General features: G+C 41.7%; 1 protein-coding gene across 3 annotated transcripts in view; it reads left to right on the top strand.

Moving 5' to 3' along the window:
- Positions 1 to 22,583, top strand: part of LOC124128981 (protein WWC2-like) — a 95,577-nt gene that overhangs the window by 54,868 nt on the left and 18,126 nt on the right. For 2 of the 3 annotated variants that reach the window (XM_048388244.1, XM_048388241.1), the window contains exons 7-16: positions 411 to 539; positions 1,396 to 1,547; positions 2,582 to 2,746; positions 3,412 to 3,501; positions 4,509 to 5,300; positions 8,923 to 8,988; positions 18,042 to 18,128; positions 20,400 to 20,586; positions 21,053 to 21,250; positions 22,273 to 22,388. In XM_048388244.1, the coding sequence (XP_048244201.1) occupies positions 411 to 539; positions 1,396 to 1,547; positions 2,582 to 2,746; positions 3,412 to 3,501; positions 4,509 to 5,300; positions 8,923 to 8,988; positions 18,042 to 18,128; positions 20,400 to 20,586; positions 21,053 to 21,250; positions 22,273 to 22,388 (1,982 nt within the window). The remainder of the gene's footprint in view (positions 1 to 410; positions 540 to 1,395; positions 1,548 to 2,581; positions 2,747 to 3,411; positions 3,502 to 4,508; positions 5,301 to 8,922; positions 8,989 to 18,041; positions 18,129 to 20,399; positions 20,587 to 21,052; positions 21,251 to 22,272; positions 22,389 to 22,583) is intronic. The other variant, XM_048388243.1, reaches the window with a different exon arrangement.

Raw genomic sequence — 22,583 nt, 5'->3', positions numbered from 1 at the left:
CTTGCCGTAAAAGGCGACTAAAGGGATCGGGTGGTCAGGCTCGTTGACTTGGTTGATGCGTGTCATCGTATCCCAATTGTGTGGATCGATGCTCATGATGTAAATCACTGGATTGTCTGGTCCAGACTCGATTATTTACAGATCGCCATCACATAGCTGGAATATTGCTGTATGTGGCGTTAAACAACAAACAAACAAAGTTCAATTCCCCACATGGGTACAATGTGTGAACTCCATTTTTCGGTGTCCCCCGTCTTGATATTGGTGGAATATTGCTAAAAGTGGCGTAAAACAATACTCACTCACTATAGAGGTAATAAACCTCACTCAGTCACAGCAGGACCGTTCATGGATTTAGTGGAAGCGACTGCTGTATAACATGGTAATATAGTTCATCCCTCTTGTTGCAGTCTCTGGCCAGGTTGAAGGAAGAGTTCATGCTGGGGAAGAATGGGGGCTCCTCACCAGACGTGTCAACGCTGTCATTGGCACTTGCCGAGAGGTCCAGTACGGCGTCGCAGACGGACCTGAGAGGAGAGGTGAGTAACAAGCAATCTCACCATTAGAGGGTGAGATCATTGTAATGCTGATATCTCACCATTAAAAGGTGTCCCAGTAGATCACTTCTATAATGGTATCATTATATGGTACCATTAATGTGAGTTCCGCCAGTACTTCATTGCTGTGATGGTATCTTAACTTCAAAACAAAAAGAATTGTGATGAATTGCTACAAATCTTGTGTCGTCAACAGAAGGGAGGTAACTCTAAAATTTATCTTTTATACCTCCGATATCTCACCATTAAATGGTGTCCCCAGTAGATCACTTCTATAACGGTTTCTCACCAATAATGTGAGTGTCGCCAGTACTTCATTGCTGTGATGGTATCTTAACTTCAAAACAAAAAGAATTATGACAAATTGCTTCAAATCCTGTGTGTCTTCCCTTATACCTCCCACCCCAATTTTTTCTTTCTCCTTTTCTACCTTCAACAATTTGAGGAAATGAAAAAAAATGTATTTGAATTTGAAATTTTTATGTAAAATATTCCATATATACTGACCTTAAATTTTGGGCATAGAACTAATCAAGAACCCGATGAAAATCTGGGTTAGAACTGGTGTTCAGCAACATGTGCTTGTCGTAAGAGGTGTGGTCATGCTTGCTGACTTGGCTGATGCATGTCATCGTATCTCAATTGTGTAGATCAATGCTCATTATGTCAATCACTTGATTGTCTGGTCCAGACTCAAATCATTTACAGACCGCCGTCATATAGCTTTAACAACAAACTATTCATGACATCAAGGATGAGTTCACGGCGTATTACCCAGTCCCACTGTCAGCTAAGTCAGATGATGTTGTGGCATTTCTCACAAATCATGCAATTTCAGTTTGGTTTGAATCAGAGTCGAATCTTTGCGGAGAAGACGCGGCTGCGTCTCCAGTATGATGAGGCCCGACGGAAACTCAGTCAACTCAAGGTTCAGCTTGCCAAGGTGGAAGATCAGATGATCCCCGGACAGACCGAGTGCGACAAAGACAGGTACGTCAATCAGGGTTGACCCTGTGGCAATGCCGGCCAAGAATTGGTCCCAACCAACCTTTGCTGGGCGTAAGAGGAGACTTAATGTATCGGGTGTCACTGTACCCCGATGGCATGAAACGCTACTCACAATATCTATCATTGGATTGTCTGGTCCAGGCTTGATTATTTCAGGCTGCCATCATACAGCTGGAATATTGCTGAGTGTGGCGTTAAACAACAAACATTCAGGAAGGAAGGAATTTATCCAATTAATTTTTTTTTTATATATTGATTATTATTCCTGATAAGGTTGGGTGTCCCCTGCCATGATATTGCTGGAATATTGCTAAAAGCGGCATAAAACCATACTCACTCTCTCCTGATAGAGCTGTGGCTATTGGTGTACAAGAGGTCCAAGGCTATGCAATTCTGGAGTTTCTCTCCTTAGAGGTACTGTAATCTCTTCTGATCTTGGGTTTGAATCCCAACTTCTGATACTGATCATTGGTTTGTCAGAACCATACCCAGGCTTGTTGATACTGTGACATGACTAAAGCCGACCTCACTTCTTCCGTTAAGAGTGGAAGAGGGAGGTGTTTGTTTGTTCACTGCTTCATCAAGTAGAAGGAGATGGTCCTTTCTGAAAGTCTTGATAAACAGAATAACCCCTTTTTTAATGTGGACCGCCTCTGTGGTCTAGAGGTAGAGCGTCTGCCCGGAGAGCGGTTCGATCCCTGGCCGCGTCATACCAAAAGACGTTAAAAGATGGTACTTGTTGTTACCCTGTCTAGCGCTTGGCATTAAGGGGCTAAAACAAGGACTGGTCGGCTCGGAGTCAGTATACTGTGTCTGAGTGGGGTATTCATGTTAAACTGCGGCATGGTATTTCAGTGAGCTAGCACTATTAATCGGCATCAGTCCGGACTATTACAAGCAGCCACACACATGCACGTCGCTATATAAGTGCAATAATCTTGGACGCGATGTTAAATCCAATTTCACCTCACCTCACCTTTTTTATGTGTCTGTCAATTATGTTTTTGTTTCTACAGATTGTTGTTACTGCAGGAGAAGGAACAGTTGCTACGTGAATTAAGAAGTATTGACCCCAAAGGTCGCAGTGAGAGTGAGCTGGCCAAAATACAACAGCGTATAGCACAGTTGAAATATGACATCAACCATGCTCTGGCGATCTCCAACAAGCAGATAGCAGAGAGGTAGGAAACGAGTCTGTTACTTACTGGCCTGAGTCCGGTACAGACTAGGTCTCTGGTACTTCATGTTTTGTCATTAGTGTTTCTACCCGGAGAGAGGAAGGTCAGGTTTTGATTCCCTGCCACGTCATACCAAAGACATTAAAAAATGATACTTGTTGTTACTATGCCCCTGTTGCTCAGCTTTCAATGGGATAAAGCAAGGACTGGTTGTATACTGTGTCTAGGAGGGGTATGCAAGAGAAACTGTTGCATTGTCTCTCAGTGGGCTAGCACTATAAAAAAGGCATTAGTCCTGACTATCACACACCACACACACCACACCACACCACACCACACCACACCACACCACACCACAACGTTAAACCCCATATCACCTCACCACACAAGAGCCAGGGATGACCCTGGTTGATCTGGCTGATTGTGGGTCATCATGCTCCGACACTGCAAATCATTGCTCATAATGTCAGCAACTGGTATGTTATTTCAGGCTTGATTGCTCACATGCCGCTGTGGGTTGTATATAATCTGACAGTCCGCTCACTGTGATTATCATGATTGAACAATCTGATTTTGGATAAACATGCCTGAATAATTTGTTGCATAATCTTAACTGAAAAATGGCAAACAAATGGAAGTTTTTATCTACAATTTTCTCGACATTTCAGATTAAAACTAAACAATGAGAAGGTTACTGTGATGCATCAACTTTCGGAGACCACCAAGTTAACATCGTACCTTGAGACACAGCTGAAGAGGTGAGTGTTGTTACTGTCGATGCCCATAGGAATTCGTGGTTCGGGAGGTCTGGAGCAATCTAGGCTGGTCGTACGAGACAACAAAATACATCAGTGGGCTGGCTTTGTGACTGACTGCGTGTCATCATACCCTGGCGGTGTGAGATCACTTGTTTGTCAGGTCCAGATGGAATATATAGCTGATATATTGCTCAGTGTGGCATCATCTTCTCTGACTGATGCTTACTCTTGGGTTTGACTCCCAAATCTGTGTGGGTGTTACCTGGTAAGGTGATACTTATGAAAGCAAGATTTATACCTACTATCAGGACATGGGTGGCCCAGTCATCTAAGACCATGCAATTTGCTGTCCTGAGTTGTTTCCCTTGGGCACTCCAGGAACACATGATTGTGCTTGTGGGTTTTACCAAAGTTGTAAATGTCTGAGACCTGCCTCACTTCCGGCTTTCATCCTAAATGAAACTGACACGTCTTCACAGAGCTGAAGGGTGGTCGGGTAGCCTAGTGGTTAAAGCGTTCACTCGTCACGCCGAAGACCCGGGTTCGATTCCCGACATGGGTACAATGTGTGAAGCCCATTTCTGGTGTCCCCCGCCATGATATTGCTGAAAGCGGCGTAAAACCATACTCACTCACTCACTCATAGAGCTGGAATACTGCTCTTAGCTGTGTTAATCTAACTCACTCACTGTATGTACTAACACTTCCCTGCAACTTCCTTAAAACGTGACAAGAACATAATGACAGAACCCTTAAGGGATTCCAGGTGTAGGATTGGCCCCCATTACATCATGCTTGTCTTAAAAGTTGTCTAAAATGGGGATTGGATGGTCAGGCTTGCACCATTGCTCATGTTTTCAGTCACTTTTTTTGTGGTCCAGATTTTTCCGATTAAAATGTTGCCATGATATGACTGGAATATTGCTGATTTGGCACAAAACAACATTCACTCATTCCATGATGATGCTTGCTTGTCAAGACTTAAATCTGTTCATGTTATGTTTCAGCTTGTCGCTGAGCACGTTGTCAATGTCCTCGGGGTCGAGCCTGGGATCCCTAGGGTCTCTCTCGGCCAGCAGCCTGGGGTCCCTCAACTCCCTCAGTGCTATGGACATTTACAATCAGAGCCAAAGTGGAAGTGATATTAATTTACAGGACCTTCATCAACGTGTTGAGAAACTTCTGCAGGGTCATGTGATGGCCCCAATTCAGGAAGCGGTCATTCCGCAAATGTCCAACTTGGACATAACAGCGGCAGCGACGGGGAATTATCTACATAGTGTCATGGCAACAGGGGATAAAGTGCCTTCAGTTAAATCGGTGTCCCCCAAATCCTCATTTTCATCAACGTCGCCGCCAGTGTCTCCTTATATGCCCATGGAAATAGTTCCCCCGCCCACTTACGAGCAGCACATGAGTGCCGTGGAACGGCAACGTCATGTGAGCCTGGGTGGCAACTGGATGGTTGGTGGGCAACCGCTAACGAACTGCGATCAATCAAAATTAATGGAAAATTCTCCACAATACCCTAGGGTAGAAAACTCTCGGACTAGAGTGCCAGTTGTTGGACAGATGGTTCCGCAATCTTTACTAGCGGAGAGTGGTGAAATAAACTCAAAACGTTCACAAGGATTAGAGAACTTGGACTCCACATCTAACCCTCCTCTTAGTCCAATCAGTGAAAGTAGTTCCGGTGTGTGCAACAATTTGTCTGGCGGAAATACGCGGAGTGTTTCTGCAGCAGTGAGTGATGAGTCTGTGGCTGGTGACAGTGGGGTGTTCGAAGCATCGGTCAAAAGGTCAGTATCAACTCAATTTCAACAACAATATGATGCAAATGTTCTTCAAACACCTTTTTCAGGAATAGGCTTCTGTGTGATAAATGTCAGCTTTGGATTGTGTTGATTGTGGCCTTGAGCTAAAGTTTCAGGGTTCCATTCCTATTGAAGATGATGTGAGGTAGCCAAATGGTAAGATCAGTTGCCTGTCAGAGATGCTTTATTCCCAACAAAGACTGCCTCAGTGGTCTAGTGGTAGAGCGTCCGCCCGGAGAGAGGAAGGTCCGGGGTTCGATCCCCGGCCGCGTCATACCAATAGACGTTAAAAGATGGTACTTGTTGTTACCCTGTCTGGCGCTCGGCATTAAGGGGCTAAAACAAGGACTGGTCAGCTCGGAGTCAGTATACTGTGTCTGAGTGGGGTATCCATGTTAAACTGCGGCATGGTATCTCAGTGAGCTAGCACTATAAGTCGGCATTAGTCCAGGCTAGTACAAGCAGCCACACACACACGTGCATGCACGTCGCTATATAAGTGCAATAATCTTTGACGCGACGTTAAACCCCATTTCAACTCACCTATTCCCAACAAGGGAACAGTAAAACCATATTAGTGTTTTCCCTTTGATGTTTATGCAATGATGCTAAAAGGATTTAAGAAAGGATTTCCTTGTCTTCTTTTACAGGTATTTTTCCCCAGTGTTTTTACATCTACCATCATGAGTCATCTCAGGTCTTAGTGCAATCTCATTAAATTCAGATCTTAGCGCATAATACCGCCAGACCAAAGATCTGAGGACATCCCATTACAGGTCACATCAGAATGACCTTTAATGAACTTTGAATGACCAATGAAATCACATACAGGAAGTCGACATTAGCCAATCAGAAAGCATCTTTCACAAGGTTTACTGCCTTAGTTTCAAAAACCACGATTTGAAACATATTTTGACAAAATCCTCGATTCAAAGTTTGAAAACTGAAAAGACAAGAAAATTCTGGAATGTCTGACAGATGGCTGAGATTGTAGGGCAGTACTTTATGGGCAATGAAAAGTCTTGTTTCGAATATTTATCCCACTGAACATGTTCAATCAAGAAATAAACAGTGTCCAGCATTCAGAGTCGGTTGTACAGCAGTAATGGAATACCTGTGTTAACCTTTTCGAGCTTTCATGATAAAAAAAACCACATTCAGTCTTTTACTTCGTGACCTTGTAAGCGACACTCTGATTGGTTGGGCGAAAGGTCATTCTGACATGACCTGTAATGGGATGTCCTCTGAGATTTGTGTAGCTTGTTGCCTGTGTTTATTGAGGCAAGACATGATGATCGGTCGTAATTGTATCATGTGCAAACTATATTACTGCGTAGATTTTGTATCTGAGTATGCAGTTATTATTTTGGAAGAGAAACATTCTGTAAAAAGTCACTCAGTATTGTATGATGACTTATTGTTTGGGAGTTATGTCCCTTTTCGGGCAATGGGGGTGGCATAGTGGTATAAACGTTGGCCTATCATGATGAGGGAGTGTGTTTGATTCCCCATGCATGTGAAGCCAACTTGTGTCCTGCCATGATATGACTGGACTATTGTTAACAGTGGCATAAAACAATAGCCACTCACCTTATCACATTCAAATGCTGACATTTTCCCATATTAAAAGCAAGTTTATGTCATGAGAAAGTGGAAATGTTGGTTGAACAATGGTTGCCTAGTGGCTGACAGTATCTACAATCAAGCTACAGGCTGTGAACAGCTGTGGCAGTAGACCCCCATTGCTGGTTCAAGATGGTTATCAGGGAATTTGGGGGCTTTGTGAAGCCTGATTTCTGGTATTGGTTTGGAGCACTTGACTGACCTGTTAGTTCCACATGGTGTATAAACATTGTGATGGGAACTCAAGTTGGGACCGCTGAAGCCTTCATCTCAGCCGGCTCTTGGGGAGGAGACTTGTTTTGAAATTAAAAATCTCCGATCTCCTGAAATATGTCTGCCATGTGGATGTCAGGTGATAGCACGCTCATCAGGATGTTTCATCTTCAGATTTTGTGTTACTGAAGTAGCAACAGGTTTTGTGTTACTGAAGTAGCAACAGGTTTTGTGTCACTGAAGTAGCAACAGGTTTTGTGTCACTGAAGTAGCAACAGGTTTTGTGTTACTGAAGTAGCGACAAGTAGCACCAGGTTTTGTGTTACTGAAGTAGCAACAGGTTTTGTGTTACTGAAGTAGCAACAGGTTTTGTGTTACTGAAGTAGCAACAGGTTTTGTGTCACTGAAGTAGCAACAGGTTTTGTGTTACTGAAGTAGCGACAAGTAGCACCAGGTTTTGTGTTACTGAAGTAGCAACAGGTTTTGTGTTACTGAAGTAGCAACAGGTTTTGTGTTACTGAAGTAGCAACAGGTTTTGTGTTACTGAAGAAGCACCAGGTTTTGTGTTACTGAAGTAGCAACGGGTTTTGTGTTACTGAAGTAGCAACAGGTTTTGTGTTACTGAAGTAGCAACAGGTTTTGTGTTACTGAAGTAGCAACAGGTTTTGTGTTACTGAAGTAGCAACAGGTTTTGTTACTGAAGTAGCAACAGGTTTTGTGTTACTGAAGTAGCACCAGGTTTTGTGTTACTGAAGTAGCAACAGGTTTTGTGTTACTGAAGTAGCAACAGGTTTTGTGTTACTGAAGTAGCAACAGGTTTTGTGTTACTGAAGTAGCAACAGGTTTTGTGTTACCGAAGTAGCAACAGGTTTTGAAATAAATACCAGTGTTTGTGATCAGGTGTGTCTCATAGGTGTTAAGCATACTGTTTTCAATTAAGAGCAACATCAACTAGATTTGAGATGTTCTAATTTGATTTCAAACTTTGGATTGACCAATCAGAATCAAGTATTTCCAAAGTCATTTTAAAATGTTTGTCTATTTCCTCTGTGATCTAGTTTTCTAACATCAGTGATTCTTGTTTTTGTGGACTTAATTTAGAAATATCTTGTTAGATAGTTTTTGGCATGTATATTATAGAACATCCAGTGAAAACAAATGAAATCACACCTAAACATAAAATTATGAGATTTGCATGCAACGCTCATTATCTTATGAAACTATGTGGAACAAGACACTATTGATATAGCGTAAACTACGTTTATAATGAACACATTAAAATAACGAACTAGCAGGTATAACAAACTTTTTTGTTGTTGTCCTGACTGTCCTGATTGTTTGCTATAGTTATGCTCTATATGTGCTCTATAATGAACTACGGTTATAACGAACTAAAATCAGTGGTCCCTTTGGGTTCGTTATAACCGTAGTTTACTGTATCTCAATTTAAGATCAATGCCTGAGAATAACCATCTTGATTATCCGTCGAAACAGCTTTCATTGTCCGTAAAAGGCAAAATGGTGCTGAAAATGATAGAAATAGATCACTGAAAGTGAGTGAGGACAAAAGGTGTTCACAAGAAGGATAAGCATGTCCTGCCCAACTGGTGCCCCAACCACTCATGAGTGGATTCATCTTGATTGATGTGTTTTTGTCAGTGTTGAATTTTGACACCTTGTACGACTATCAAGTGACTGGTAAGAGTGATGGTGCAGATTATGGTGCACATAATACATGATATATCGTTAATGGGTTGTGTTGATGTTGCAGGACTGGTGTGATCGATGAGGTGCTAGAAACAAATCTGGAAAGTGCACAGATCCAGATAAAGCTCAAGTAAGTGATACTGTGTTGTTGTGGAGTTGATAAAGTACACAGTGTATCAACAGCGGGTCGAAGTCATCAGTGTTGGTTGTGAGAGTACAATGTATTACTCTGTATATCAGCACTAGGTCGATGTCATCAATGTTTGTTGTGAGAGTACAATGTATTACTCTGTATATCAGCACTAGGTCGATGTCATCAATGTTTGTTGTGAGAGTACAATGTATTACTCTGTATATCAGCACTAGGTCGATGTCATCAATGTTGGTTGTGAGAGTACAATGTATTACTCTGTATATCAGCACTAGGTCGATGTCATCAATGTTTGTTGTGAGAGTACAATGTGTTACTCTGTATATCAGCACTAGGTCGATGTCATCAGTGTTGGTTGTGAGAGTACAATGTATTACTCTGTATATCAGCACTAGGTCGATGTCATCAATGTTTGTTGTGAGAGTACAATGTATTACTCTGTATATCAGCACTAGGTCGATGTCATCAATGTTTGTTGTGAGAGTACAATGTATTACTCTGTATATCAGCACTAGGTCGATGTTATCAGTGTTGCTTGTGAGAGTACAGTGTGTTACTCTGTATATCAGCACTAGATCGATGTCATCAATGTTTGTTGTGAGAGTAGAATGTATTACTCTGTATATCAGCACTAGGTCGATGTCATCAATGTTGGTTGTGAGAGTACAGTATGTTACTCTGTATATCAGCACTAGATCGATGTCATCAGTGTTGGTTGTGAGAGTACAATGTGTTACTCTGTATATCCGCACTAGGTCGATGTCATCAGTGTTGGTTGTGAGAGTACAATGTATTACTCTGTATATCCGCACTAGGTCGATGTCATCAGTGTTGGTTGTGAGAGTACAATGTATTACTCTGTATATCAGCACTAGGTCGATGTCATCAATGTTGGTTGTGAGAGTACAATGTATTACTCTGTATATCAGCACTAGGTCGATGTCATCAGTGTTGGTTGTGAGAGTACAATGTATTACTCTGTATATCAGCACTAGGTCGATGTCATCAATGTTGGTTGTGAGAGTACAATGTATTACTCTGTATATCAGCACTAGGTCGATGTCATCAGTGTTGGTTGTGAGAGTACAATGTATTACTCTGTATATCAGCACTAGATCGATGTCATCAGTGTTGGTTGTGAGAGTACAGTGTGTTACTCTGTATATCAGCACTAGATCGATGTCATCAATGTTTGTTGTGAGAGTAGAATGTATTACTCTGTATATCAGCACTAGGTCGATGTCATCAATGTTGGTTGTGAGAGTACAGTATGTTACTCTGTATATCAGCACTAGATCGATGTCATCAGTGTTGGTTGTGAGAGTACAATGTGTTACTCTGTATATCCGCACTAGGTCGATGTCATCAGTGTTGGTTGTGAGAGTACAATGTATTACTCTGTATATCCGCACTAGGTCGATGTCATCAGTGTTGGTTGTGAGAGTACAATGTATTACTCTGTATATCAGCACTAGGTCGATGTCATCAATGTTGGTTGTGAGAGTACAATGTATTACTCTGTATATCAGCACTAGGTCGATGTCATCAGTGTTGGTTGTGAGAGTACAATGTATTACTCTGTATATCAGCACTAGGTCGATGTCATCAATGTTGGTTGTGAGAGTACAATGTATTACTCTGTATATCAGCACTAGGTCGATGTCATCAGTGTTGGTTGTGAGAGTACAATGTATTACTCTGTATATCAGCACTAGATCGATGTCATCAGTGTTGGTTGTGAGAGTACAGTGTGTTACTCTGTATATCCGCACTAGGTCGATGTCATCAGTGTTGGTTGTCAGAGTACAATGTATTACTCTGTATATCAGCACTAGGTCGATGTCATCAATGTTGGTTGTGAGAGTACAGTATGTTACTCTGTATATCAGCACTAGATCGATGTCATCAGTGTTGGTTGTGAGAGTACAATGTGTTACTCTGTATATCCGCACTAGGTCGATGTCATCAGTGTTGGTTGTGAGAGTACAATGTGTTACTCTGTATATCAGCACTAGGTCGATGTCATCAATGTTGGTTGTGAGATTGTCAATGTATTACTCTGTAAATCCGCACTAGGTCGATGTCATCAGTGTTGGTTGTGAGAGTACAATGTGTTACTCTGTATATCCGCACTAGGTCGATGTCATCAGTGTTGGTTGTGAGAGTACAATGTGTTACTCTGTATATCAGCACTAGGTCGATGTCATCAATGTTGGTTGTGAGATTGTCAATGTATTACTCTGTAAATCCGCACTAGGTCGATGTCATCAGTGTTGGTTGTGAGAGTACAATGTATTACTCTGTATATCAGCACTAGGTCGATGTCATCAATGTTGGTTGTGAGATTGTCAATGTATTACTCTGTATATCAGCACTAGGTCGATGTCATCAGTGTTGGTTGTGAGAGTACAATGTATTACTCTGTGTATCAGCACTAGGTCGATGTCATCAGTGTTGGTTGTGAGAGTACAATGTATTACTCTGTATATCCGCACTAGGTCGATGTCATCAGTGTTGGTTGTGAGAGTACAATGTATTACTCTGTATATCAGCACTAGATCGATGTCATCAATGTTGGTTGTGAGATTGTCAATGTATTACTCTGTATATCAGCACTAGGTCGATGTCATCAGTGTTGGTTGTGAGAGTACAATGTATTACTCTGTGTATCAGCACTAGGTCGATGTCATCAATGTTGGTTGTGAGATTGTCAATGTATTACTCTGTATATCAGCACTAGGTCGATGTCATCAGTGTTGGTTGTGAGAGTACAATGTATTACTCTGTATATCAGCACTAGGTCGATGTCATCAATGTTGGTTGTGAGAGTACAATGTATTACTCTGTATATCAGCACTAGGTCGATGTCATCAGTGTTGGTTGTGAGAGTACAATGTATTACTCTGTATATCAGCACTAGGTCGATGTCATCAATGTTGGTTGTGAGAGTACAGTATGTTACTCTGTATATCAGCACTAGGTTGACGTCATCAGTGTTGGTTGTGAGAGTACAATGTATTACTCTGTATATCAGCACTAGGTCAATGTCATCAGTGTTGGTTGTGAGAGTACAATGTATTACTCTGTAAATCAGCACTAGGTCGATGTCATCAGTGTTGGTTGTGAGAGTACAGTGTGTTACTCTGTATATCCGCACTAGGTCGATGTCATCAGTGATGGTTGTCAGAGTACGATGTATTACTCTGTATATCAGCACTAGGTCGATGTCATCAATGTTAGTTGTGAGATTGTCAATGTATTACTCTGTATATCAGCACTAGGTCGATGTCATCAGTGTTGGTTGTTAGATTGTCAATGTATTACTGTGTGAATATCAAACTGGTTATCATTTTGAGATATGCACCAAGACTAGCAGTCAACATTTTATGGTTCAGTATCAAGTATTCAGTATCAATTTGGACTATCAAGTTTTACTATTAAGCAATAATTAGCAAATCTAGTGATGTACATGTGTGTTCCAGTACACTGTCTGAACTATCAAGGTTATCTATTAGAAAATAATTTGCAAGCCTTGTGGTCACACAGTGTTTTCCAGTGTAAGAGCTACCGCAGGAGAAAGGTTACCTTCGCTCACCAGTTTATTATACAACTGACTGGAATTATTATTTATTGCTGTGCATTTAGACAGTATTTATGTTTATTACATTCCCAAGTGGTTAGTAATCCGCTGAAAGTGATTCATAGTTTGGTTGGTTTGAAGTTTTCCAACAAGGAAGTTGCTAGTGATATGAACAGTGTGTAAGCCTGTGAAATATGTTCTCATTGTTCCACTTCCTGCTGCCAGTACTGGTTCTTCAGAATGGTTACTCTGATTTCCTGCCTGTTCCCTTGTACTTAAGTTGACCATTTACAAGGTCTATGTTATGGATTCCTCTTCAGTATTTCATAAGCGTGATGTGTAAATATCTGTATGAACGTCATTGGTATGTTCTTGCAAGGAATCCTAAAGCGAGAACTTTGGTAGAAGTTGTTGATAATAGAGTAACTTGGGCTACAGAATGCCTATCTGTGCCCAAATGGAAGAGTTGCGTCCCTTTGCAGTACCAGGATCTGATGTTTGTGTGGTTGTGATTTATTATCTGTATCCTAAATATAGATTTCCATGGTAAACATCTACATCTACTTTGAGGCTTTCCCTCCAACTATGCTGTCGCACAGTGATAGGAGTGAAATACTGTTTAAACTCAACTTATTCACACACTCTTCCTTTCAACATGCCATGCAGAGATGCCAGTCATTACGATTGTGGAGTGATAGTTACAATTTTCAAACTAAAATTCTGCTATTTCCGCTATTCCTCCCCCAAATTACGACTTTTGTCATTATTTTTTCACTAATATTTAACAATAATTACGATGTAATATCAGGGAGATCAAATTGATTAAACTATTCTGACCAATGAGAGCCATGTTTTCCATTCACATAGTGTTCAAATATCCATTACTTGATGATACAAGGTCTCTGATTCGTTGTAATCTTTAAACAAACTCAAGTCATTTTATGGATCGTTCCTTGCTGGTGCAGACAGGGAACTAATTGCATGTATACTTGTTTTTACTTCAGAACTCAAAACACCACATTGTCGTTCTGAAAAACAGTCATGTGATGAATTGGAGCTTTGACCACATATTTCACATACATCTAGGCCTAACAAAAATGTCAATGTTAAAACCGGTATTAGAGATTCTCAAGGGTGATTACAGAAAAAGTTAAAAATACTCTTTTTTAATGAAATTACTTATTTTTACCCAACTGATTACTTCAAAGCTTCAAATAGGTTTGGCATCTCTGCATTACATATTTCTTTTTGGTTGTCAAATGTTGGTTTTTTTGTCATTGTTTTCCATGGTGTGATGGTACTTTTGTTTCTTTGTTCATCCTTTGACTGGGCCGCCTCCGTGGTCTTGTGGTAGAGCGTCCGCCCGGACACACACACACACACACACACACACACACACACACGTCGCTATATAAGTGGAATAATCTTGGACGCGACGTTAAACCCCATTTCACCTCACCTCACCTCATCCTTTGACTGACATAATCTGAGGTACTGTTAAAGCAGTGTTAAATCAGGTCCACTCACTCATCCAGTGGCTTCAAGTAAGGACAAGGTTGTTTCTTCTGTATATTATCGTCTAAAAATAATGGCAATGTTGAACAATGTTGACTCATCCTTTTGCTGCGTTCAAGAACAACTTTACAGTGAAGCGTGGGAAATATTTAGAAAATGAGCTTGTTGATGAGAGGCAGAACAACTTGCCAAGGTTTCGCCCATCACTTGATCCAAGGGTTAGAACCCCTTGGTGTTCTGGAAAATAATAGGTCTCCAGCCTATGCTAGCAGGCAACTAAATGCAGAGATGGTCAGGCTTGGTTGATTGCATAGCATCCTGTACAGATGGCATTGGGTGATGCTCATGATATCAACCACTGGTTTCTCTGGTCCAAACTTGAATATTTACAGGCCACTGTGTTAGACAACAAACAACAATCTCTGGGGTATTTATCAATAACTCATTGCCCTTTTTGCATCTGGGATATGTACATATACGACGTAGGGCTTGGACGAGTCTAAATTTATTACCCAGGTATCTGGCCCCCTATTACCCTACCCTACCCTGGTACAAGCTGTAGGTTTCAAGTGTTGGGTACAAAATGTCCGATTGGGAATTGTTTTACTGGAGTCCTAGCAGAAACTAGATACATGTATAAAACAATCTGATCATGAAGTGACTAACAACAGGTCCTACTCACTATGTATGACAGGGTGTTGATTATAAGGAATATGGTATAGAAACCTCATTATATATATGACAGGGTGTTGATTATAAGGAATATGGTATAGAAACCTCATTATACATGACAGGGCGTTGATTATAGGGAACATGGTATAAAAAACTCATTATATATATGACAGGGTGTTGATTATAAGGAGTGTGGTATATAAACCTCATTATATTTATGACAAGGTGTTGATTATAAGGAATATGGTATGTCAGCTGTGTTGGGGTGTTAATTACCAGTATGTGGTACATGATCAGCTGACCAGATGATGTATAAACTTCACAATATATGACAAGGTGTTGATATTGAGGAATATGATATCACCTCACTATATATGACATGGTGTTGATTATAAGGAATATGGTAAAGCTGGCGGTGGCGCCAGACACTGATGGACTTCCAGCACCGAGGAATACAGTCTCAGACAGCATGAGTCACACTGAAGAAGATGCCTCTGTACCTCAATCTTGGCAAACTTGCAGCCAGCATCTCCAAAATTAAAAAAATCGGACATTGCGGTTACGGAATGAGTGTGGATTGTTTTCTGAGCGGAACATAGTAACCCAGTCCCTGTATGCCGTTCTATCGGTGTTGGCCACGAGCCGGTGTGCATGCCTTGGTGCCGTGCCAGACACACTGTCATACATTCATGGTGTCTGCACTGTACAGACAGAAATAGTTCTCTCGCTTTCTTTAATAGCATGTGCTTCAATATTCAGTGCTGTTTGTTTTTCCGAGTGGGTTTGAAATATGATAGTACTTTTGTTTATATAACTCCAATTTAATTTTCATTCTCTTTCCGTGATGATGCTTTCAATGTGGTGTAGGGTTTTGAATAATTCTGTCACAGTTAAACGTGCCTTTTCTTGCTGTTGTGTAGCAACACTGTGGGTGTAGTGGTTACATTTACTGGAGTTGATCCCTGTCAGTATTCAGGGGCAGAGTAGGTGTGCAGTCTGTACCCTATGCTTGTCATAATTGAGAATCAGCTGATGCCTGTGTGTGATCGGGCTGGTTTATTGACATGGCACGCCAACCGTGTGTATCGATGTACGAGCAGCATGAATCGTTGCCGATTAATGCCAACCACTTGTTGTGCTTTTCCAGATTTTGCTCACTCACTCACTCACTCACTCACTCACTCACTCACTCACTCACTCACTCACTCACTCACTCATTCACTCACTCACCTACTGTGCATCTAGGTTTGATAGCACCATACCCGTGCTCATGGGTTTCACCTACATGATAAAAGTGAGAACTACGTCACTTCCGGCTTTCCTCTCGCATTAAGCTGACACCCTGTGGTAAAACTGGAATACTGTTTATTTAAAACGGCCTTAAACCCCACTCACTCACTCACGCACTGTTTCCCATGTCAGTGTGATCTGCACTGTCACTTTGAGGATGTTCTGTGTTGACCGTCTCAGAGCATTTCAATGTCATGCCAGGTTCAGTTCTCAATATGGTTACCGTATTCGACGTAATAAGCGCCCTGCTCTAATAAGCGCCCACGGCGATATTTCCCAATATATTGGCTAGTGAACAATCTCAATTAGCACCCCTTCCAAGTGATTTACGTACACAAGACTTATTTATTTGTGTATAATACGCACTCATATGTTATATGCACCCTTAATTATGGGCAATTAAATCCTGGAAAAATATTTCTGTCGTATATAAACATTTCAGGCTGTCAGCATAAACCACGAAATTTACGATCTTTCAACTCAAAATAATATTCTAATAAGAGCCCCCTATTTCTAATTTTGAGAGCACCCTGGGCGCTTATTACGTCGAATACGGTATTGTGTTAAGCCAATTTGAGGACCCCCTCCCTCGTTAACTCATTTCGTCAAGAGTAGTGTAAAGTCAGGGCTGCCTCATGTTCAGTTTGACTAAGGGACACCTTCTAATGGGACACCTTGACACTGAGCTATGATTCATATTTCCTTAGAAATCGGTAAGCAGTACCTGTGTACCTGATTCTCCACTATAGATCATGGAGCAGACTCCCCCATGGGCAGGACCATTCCGCCATTATTGTGCGATAAACTGTCGCCTCTCCTCGGTGCAGATCTTGGCAACAAGCCGAAGGCGTGTATTTTGTGATGCACACTCTTCTGCCTGGTTCGTCTTTGAGTCTTGCTGCCGATGAACAGAGCACCTACTGACCGGAGAAATAGAATTGTCAGAGACAGGGAGGGAGCGCTTTTCCTTTTTGAGATGTTCAGGGTTTAAAAGATGTTTGATAATTTGAAATGTTTTTCTGGATTTGTTGTGAATATCATTTTTGATTGCTGGTTCTGGTGGAAAGATGCTGTTTTCTGTACATTGCTGGGCAAAGGTATTGGACAGATTCCAGTGTCTGCCGAGCTATGTAATTCAATATAAGGCCTACTCCAAGGGTTCAGAGAGACGCACATGCACTTTACCAGGTTGCATCTTTCTTGGTTTGTTTCCTGTGGTTTGAGATGAAATGGTAGGAATGTGTGTCATGTGTTATTATTGGGGGGAGATGAGTTTTCACTGACCTATGTCATGGTGATCTGCCATGACTCCTACATACCACCAACTACTTCAACACAGACGATGACGTCTACACACAGAGATTCTGTAAACTGCTTGTTCGAAATTGTGTTTTTCTGTTTGGTCTTTTTACTCTTGTACAAATAATTATGAATCCATCTTGTCTTGTTCATGGATTTGGAAGACCAAATCATTACAAAAGTCAATTTCCTTTTGTCATTCAGTTGCATGTTGAGTCAGAAAGCATATGGCCTGATCATAGTTACAAGCAATGGTCTTCCCGGACTCCATGAAAATTGTCCAATAAAATACTATTGTAGACAATATCCCCCTCACTCATCTGCCTAATTGTTAGCTGTGAATTGTGATTGTGACATCGGTCAGTTGTTTTGCTGATACCGGTCATTTGTTATGTTGATATCAGTCAATTGTTATGCTGATATCTGTCATTTGTTATGCTGATATCGGTCAAATGTTATGCTGATATCGGTCAATTGTTATGCTGATAACTGTCAATTTTTATGCTGATATCAGTAAATTGTTATTTGATATCTGTCAATTGTGATGCTGATATCGGTCAATTGTTATTTGATATCTGGCAATTGTGATGCTGTTTTCTGCATAATGTGATGGTACTCTGTTTTTCTTGATGCTGTTACTCCGGACTTTGTTTTAAAGTGCTGCTTTTTGTTCCAGGTACGAAGGTGTCGAGAAGATGTTGTTGATAGGGATCGAACAAGCCCGCAACCTGATGGCACTTGCTTTCCCGGAAGGAGGCCATGTGTAAGTATTATTGCTCGTGCCCGGAAGTGGTTCTCACTTGTCCGAGTACTATGTACTGAATACACCTTAAGGTAGGGTGAGGTGAAATAGGGTTTAACGTCGCGTCCAAGATTATTGCACTGTTACAGCAATGTGCATGCACATGTGTCTGCTTGTACTAGTCAGGACTGATGCCGATCTTAAAGTGCTAGCCCTCTGCCGCAGTTTAACATGCATACCCCACTCAGACACAGTATACTGACTCTGAGCTGACCAGTCCTGCTTTTAGCCCCTTAATGCCGAGCGCATTTTGCGCATGCCTGCGTCTTTTTTGGTATGACGCAGCTGGGGATGAATCCCCAAACCTTCTGCTAGACCACAGAGGCGGTGCTAGAACACAGAGGCGGTTACACCATAAGAATAGTTGCCAACTCGAGAGGGGGCCAAAATCATTCATGGATCTTCTTGATCTTTTACAATTGTTTCAATTAATTTGAACACCACTACTTATGTCTGATCACAGCTTTGAAGCTTTTCTGCTACTGATATTGTCTGCTTCAAATATTGTCTGCAGGTCAGGACAAGCCTGACTGATGGGATTGTCTTATGACATATATTTCTCTGTTTGTACCAAGGAAAATGAGTTATTTGACTAAAAAGTGCCCAAATTGAACTCGACTGAATTCCAGGAATTTGTGATATTAGCGAGTGTAGATGTTATGCACACATTTCTGGCCCCCCCACATGGATGCAACACAGAAACAAGCCAAACTGCATCACGGTGGATCAACCGTGAAATTACTTCTGTTCATAATGAGCTGGCTGTCGTAGATTAATTAGACACTGAAAAGTATTTGGTTTTGATTTTGCCACACAAGATGTGAATGGTTTCCTCCTGGTTTTCATGGAATGAGGATATTGATTGGGGAGTCTCGGGAAGAAACGAGAAAACCACGATGCTGCAGTATGGAAAGTAATAATCTATGCCTACAATGTTCATTTCATTCCCAGTTCCACTTTCAAAATTGTTGGTGTGCAGAGTTGCTTCCCTTTGCCGTCATGATCTACAGATAGATATGGGTTTTAATCCCTGTTTCACCATGTTTATGATACGTGGAAACATAAACATGAACATACTTGCTTGGTTAGCAAATCAAATGCCTTGCAATTAGTTTATCTGTAATAGGTTACTATGGCCTTGGTTCTTATCAAGATCAGAGATTTTCCCAACTTGGGATAAATGTGTAACTGCTTGAATCTGTCTGTGAACCTTTTCATACTTTGCTCCCGAACATTTGTTAGGATAATTCCATGTGTGTTTCTGAAAAGATTCCGTGTCAATATGTACATGTCTTCATAGTTTCTTAGACACCTACCAGTAGGTCACACAATTCACACATTCAGACAACCTGAACCGTGTAGATCCGGGTTCGGATACGTCTTCTGCAACCCTTACTTTTCTTTATAGGCAACTATGCTTGTTGTACGATGTGACTAGGGATGGGGTGGTCAGGCTCGCTGACTTGGTTGATGCAGGTCATCGTATCCCAATTGTGTAGGTCGATGCTCTTGATGTCAGTCACTGATTGTCTGGTCCAGACTCGGTTATTTACAGACAGCCTTCACATAGCTGGAACATTGCTGAGTGCGGCGTTCAACGACAAACACTGACAACCTGCATCACTGGACTATCCCCCAATGTTAAGCTCCTGTTCTAAGCAGCACCCCTCCTTTCCTCCCTTTCAGTCTAATGCTGATGTTCTCGGTATTCAGATGTATTAAAGCTGCACCCCTCCTTTCCTCCCTCCCAGTCTTAATGCTTCAGATATATTAAAGCTGCACCCCTTCTTTCTTCCCTCTCAGTCTAATGCTTCAGATGTATTAAAGCAGCACCCCTCCTTTCCTCCCTCCCAGTCTAATGCTGATGTTCTCGGTATTCAGATGTATTAAAGCTGCACCCCTCCTTTCTTCCCTCCCAGTCTAATGCTCCTTTCCTCCCTCCCAGTCTAATGCTGATGTTCTAGGTATTCAGATGTTTTAAAGCTGCACCCCTCCTTTCTTCCCTCTCAGTCTAATGCTGATGTTCTCGGTATTCAGATGTATTAAAGCAGCACCCCTCCTATCTTCCCTCTCAGTCTAATGCTGATGTTCTCGGTATTCAGATGTATTAAAGCAGCACCCCTCCTTTCTTCCCTCTCAGTCTAATGCTGATGTTCTCGGTATTCAGATGTATTAAAGCAGCACCCCTCCTTTCTTCCCTCTCAGTCTAATGCTGATGTTCTCGGTATTCAGATGTATTAAAGCTGCACTGTTGCCCCACAACATGGAGACGGCGTGGAAGACAAAGACGCTACCAGATCTGAAGAACACCAAGTTTGCAGAGACATTTCGGGTGACCCTGGCTGAGCAGAAGTTGTCTTCCAAGACGCTGCAGGTCAACGTGTGGAGCGTACACCCCACTAGGGAGGAGGAGTGCCTGGTGAGTGCCGCAGATAGGTCACATTTGGGCTGGGAGTCCAGATTTACTACCCGGGTACCCAACCCCCTATTACCCAACCCTACACTGACACCCACTGTAGGTCTCAAGATGAGTACAAAATGTCCGATTAAGAATTGTTTGAATAGAGCTCTGACAAAAAGTATTTAGATTCACTCCCCTACACTATAAATCGATCTGGTCATATATACACTGAAGTTGACTGAATTTAAGCTTTATCTTTATTCAAACATATAATAACGAACTGATTTCTCCAGTTCCTTGTAGTCCGTTATATCCATGTTCTATTGTATATACGTGATATATTTTTTAGATCCATTTTGGGGAGTCATGGAAGGATTTAAATATCCCTATCAAAAGTTGAGTATTATATTACACTAATGTGATCTTGTACCATGTCAAACCCATGGAGAGTCATCTTATTCTAAGATGTCTGTTGTGTTGACAGGGCTGTGCTCAAGTGAGTCTGGCTGATTTCGACCCGAAGGAGGTTTCTACCCGATGGTACAACATTCTGAGTTTTAAGTTCATGCAGTCAGATTTGAGGACCGGGACGAAGAAATCAAGTGAAGCCAGTCAGCCATCGTCCAGCAGTACCCTCAGCTCGGATGACACACGGCACTCCTCCAGCCAAACTCTCACGCAGGTAACAGTTTAGTTGGGGGAACGTTTTCATGCAAGGTGGTTGAAGGGTTGTGGGTCTTGTAGTGGTTAATATGCAAGGGTTGTGGTAGGTCAGGGTGAATTTCTGGTAGGGATTAATATCCAAAGGGTTGTTCTACGTCTGTGGGTGAATTCCTGGTCGGGATTAACATGCAAATGTTGTTCTACGTCTGTGGGTGAATTCCTGGTCGGGATTAACATGCAAATGTTGTTCTACGTCTGTGGGTGAATTCTTGGTCGGGATAAATATGCAAATGTTGTTCTACGTCTGTGGGTGAATTCCTGGTTGGGATTAACATGCAAATGTTGTTCTACGTCTGTGGGTGAATTCCTGGTCGGGATTAACATGCAAATGTTGTTCTACATCTGTGGGTGAATTCTTGGTCGGGATAAATATGCAAATGTTGTTCTACGTCTGTGGGTGAATTCCTGGACGGGATTAACATGCAAATGTTGTTCTACGTCTGTGGGTGAATTCCTGGTCGGGATTAACATGCAAATGTTGTTCTACGTCTGTGGGTGAATTCCTGGTCAGGATAAATATGCAAATGTTGTTCTACGTCTGTGGGAGAATTCCTGGATGGGATTAACATGCAAATGTTGTTCTACGTCTGTGGTCGGGATTAACATGCAAATGTTATTCTACGTCTGTGGTCGGGATAAATATGCAAATGTTGTTCTACGTCTGTGGGTGAATTCCTGGTCGGGATAAATATGCAAATGTTGTTCTACGTCTGTGGGAGAATTCCTGGTCGGGATTAACATGCAAATGTTGTTCTACGTCTGTGGGTGAATTCCTTTGTTGCTCATGCTGTCACCCACTGGTGTCCCCCATTTAGTGTTTCCTGAACACACATCTGGATGACCAGCTTTTGTTTCTCCAGAATGTGGTACTGATTGTTAAATGCCTCCTTAACATGTTCCACAAAGCCTGCTTTATAACACTCACTATTATTGTTTCTTGCACACAAGACCTGAACATTCCAACCATTTGTTTTATTCCAGAGAGAATCGTCTGACAGAGTTACACAGCTGCTTGAAGCTTCTTCTGCCAAGCTGCGCAAGTCGTCTCTGCCAAGTGACGAGAAGCCAGTCCTGGAGGTCGTCGTGAAGGAGGCCAGGTAGGCGTGCTGTAGAACATAACTAGGTTCGATGGACACTCTGTGACAGGCATTGTTAGATGGTGTTTGCAGTATGAGATGGTGTTTGCGATATGAGATGGTGTATGCGATATGAGATGGTGTATGCGATATGAGATGGTGTTTGTGATATGAGATGGTGTATGCGATATGAGATGGTGTATGCGATATGAGATG

This window comes from Haliotis rufescens, unplaced genomic scaffold (genome assembly GCF_023055435.1).
Source record: "Haliotis rufescens isolate VD_foot unplaced genomic scaffold, xgHalRufe1.0.p SCAF_7, whole genome shotgun sequence".
Classification (NCBI taxonomy): Eukaryota; Metazoa; Mollusca; class Gastropoda; order Lepetellida; family Haliotidae; genus Haliotis; species Haliotis rufescens.
This window is presented reverse-complemented; position numbering and strand designations above follow the sequence as displayed.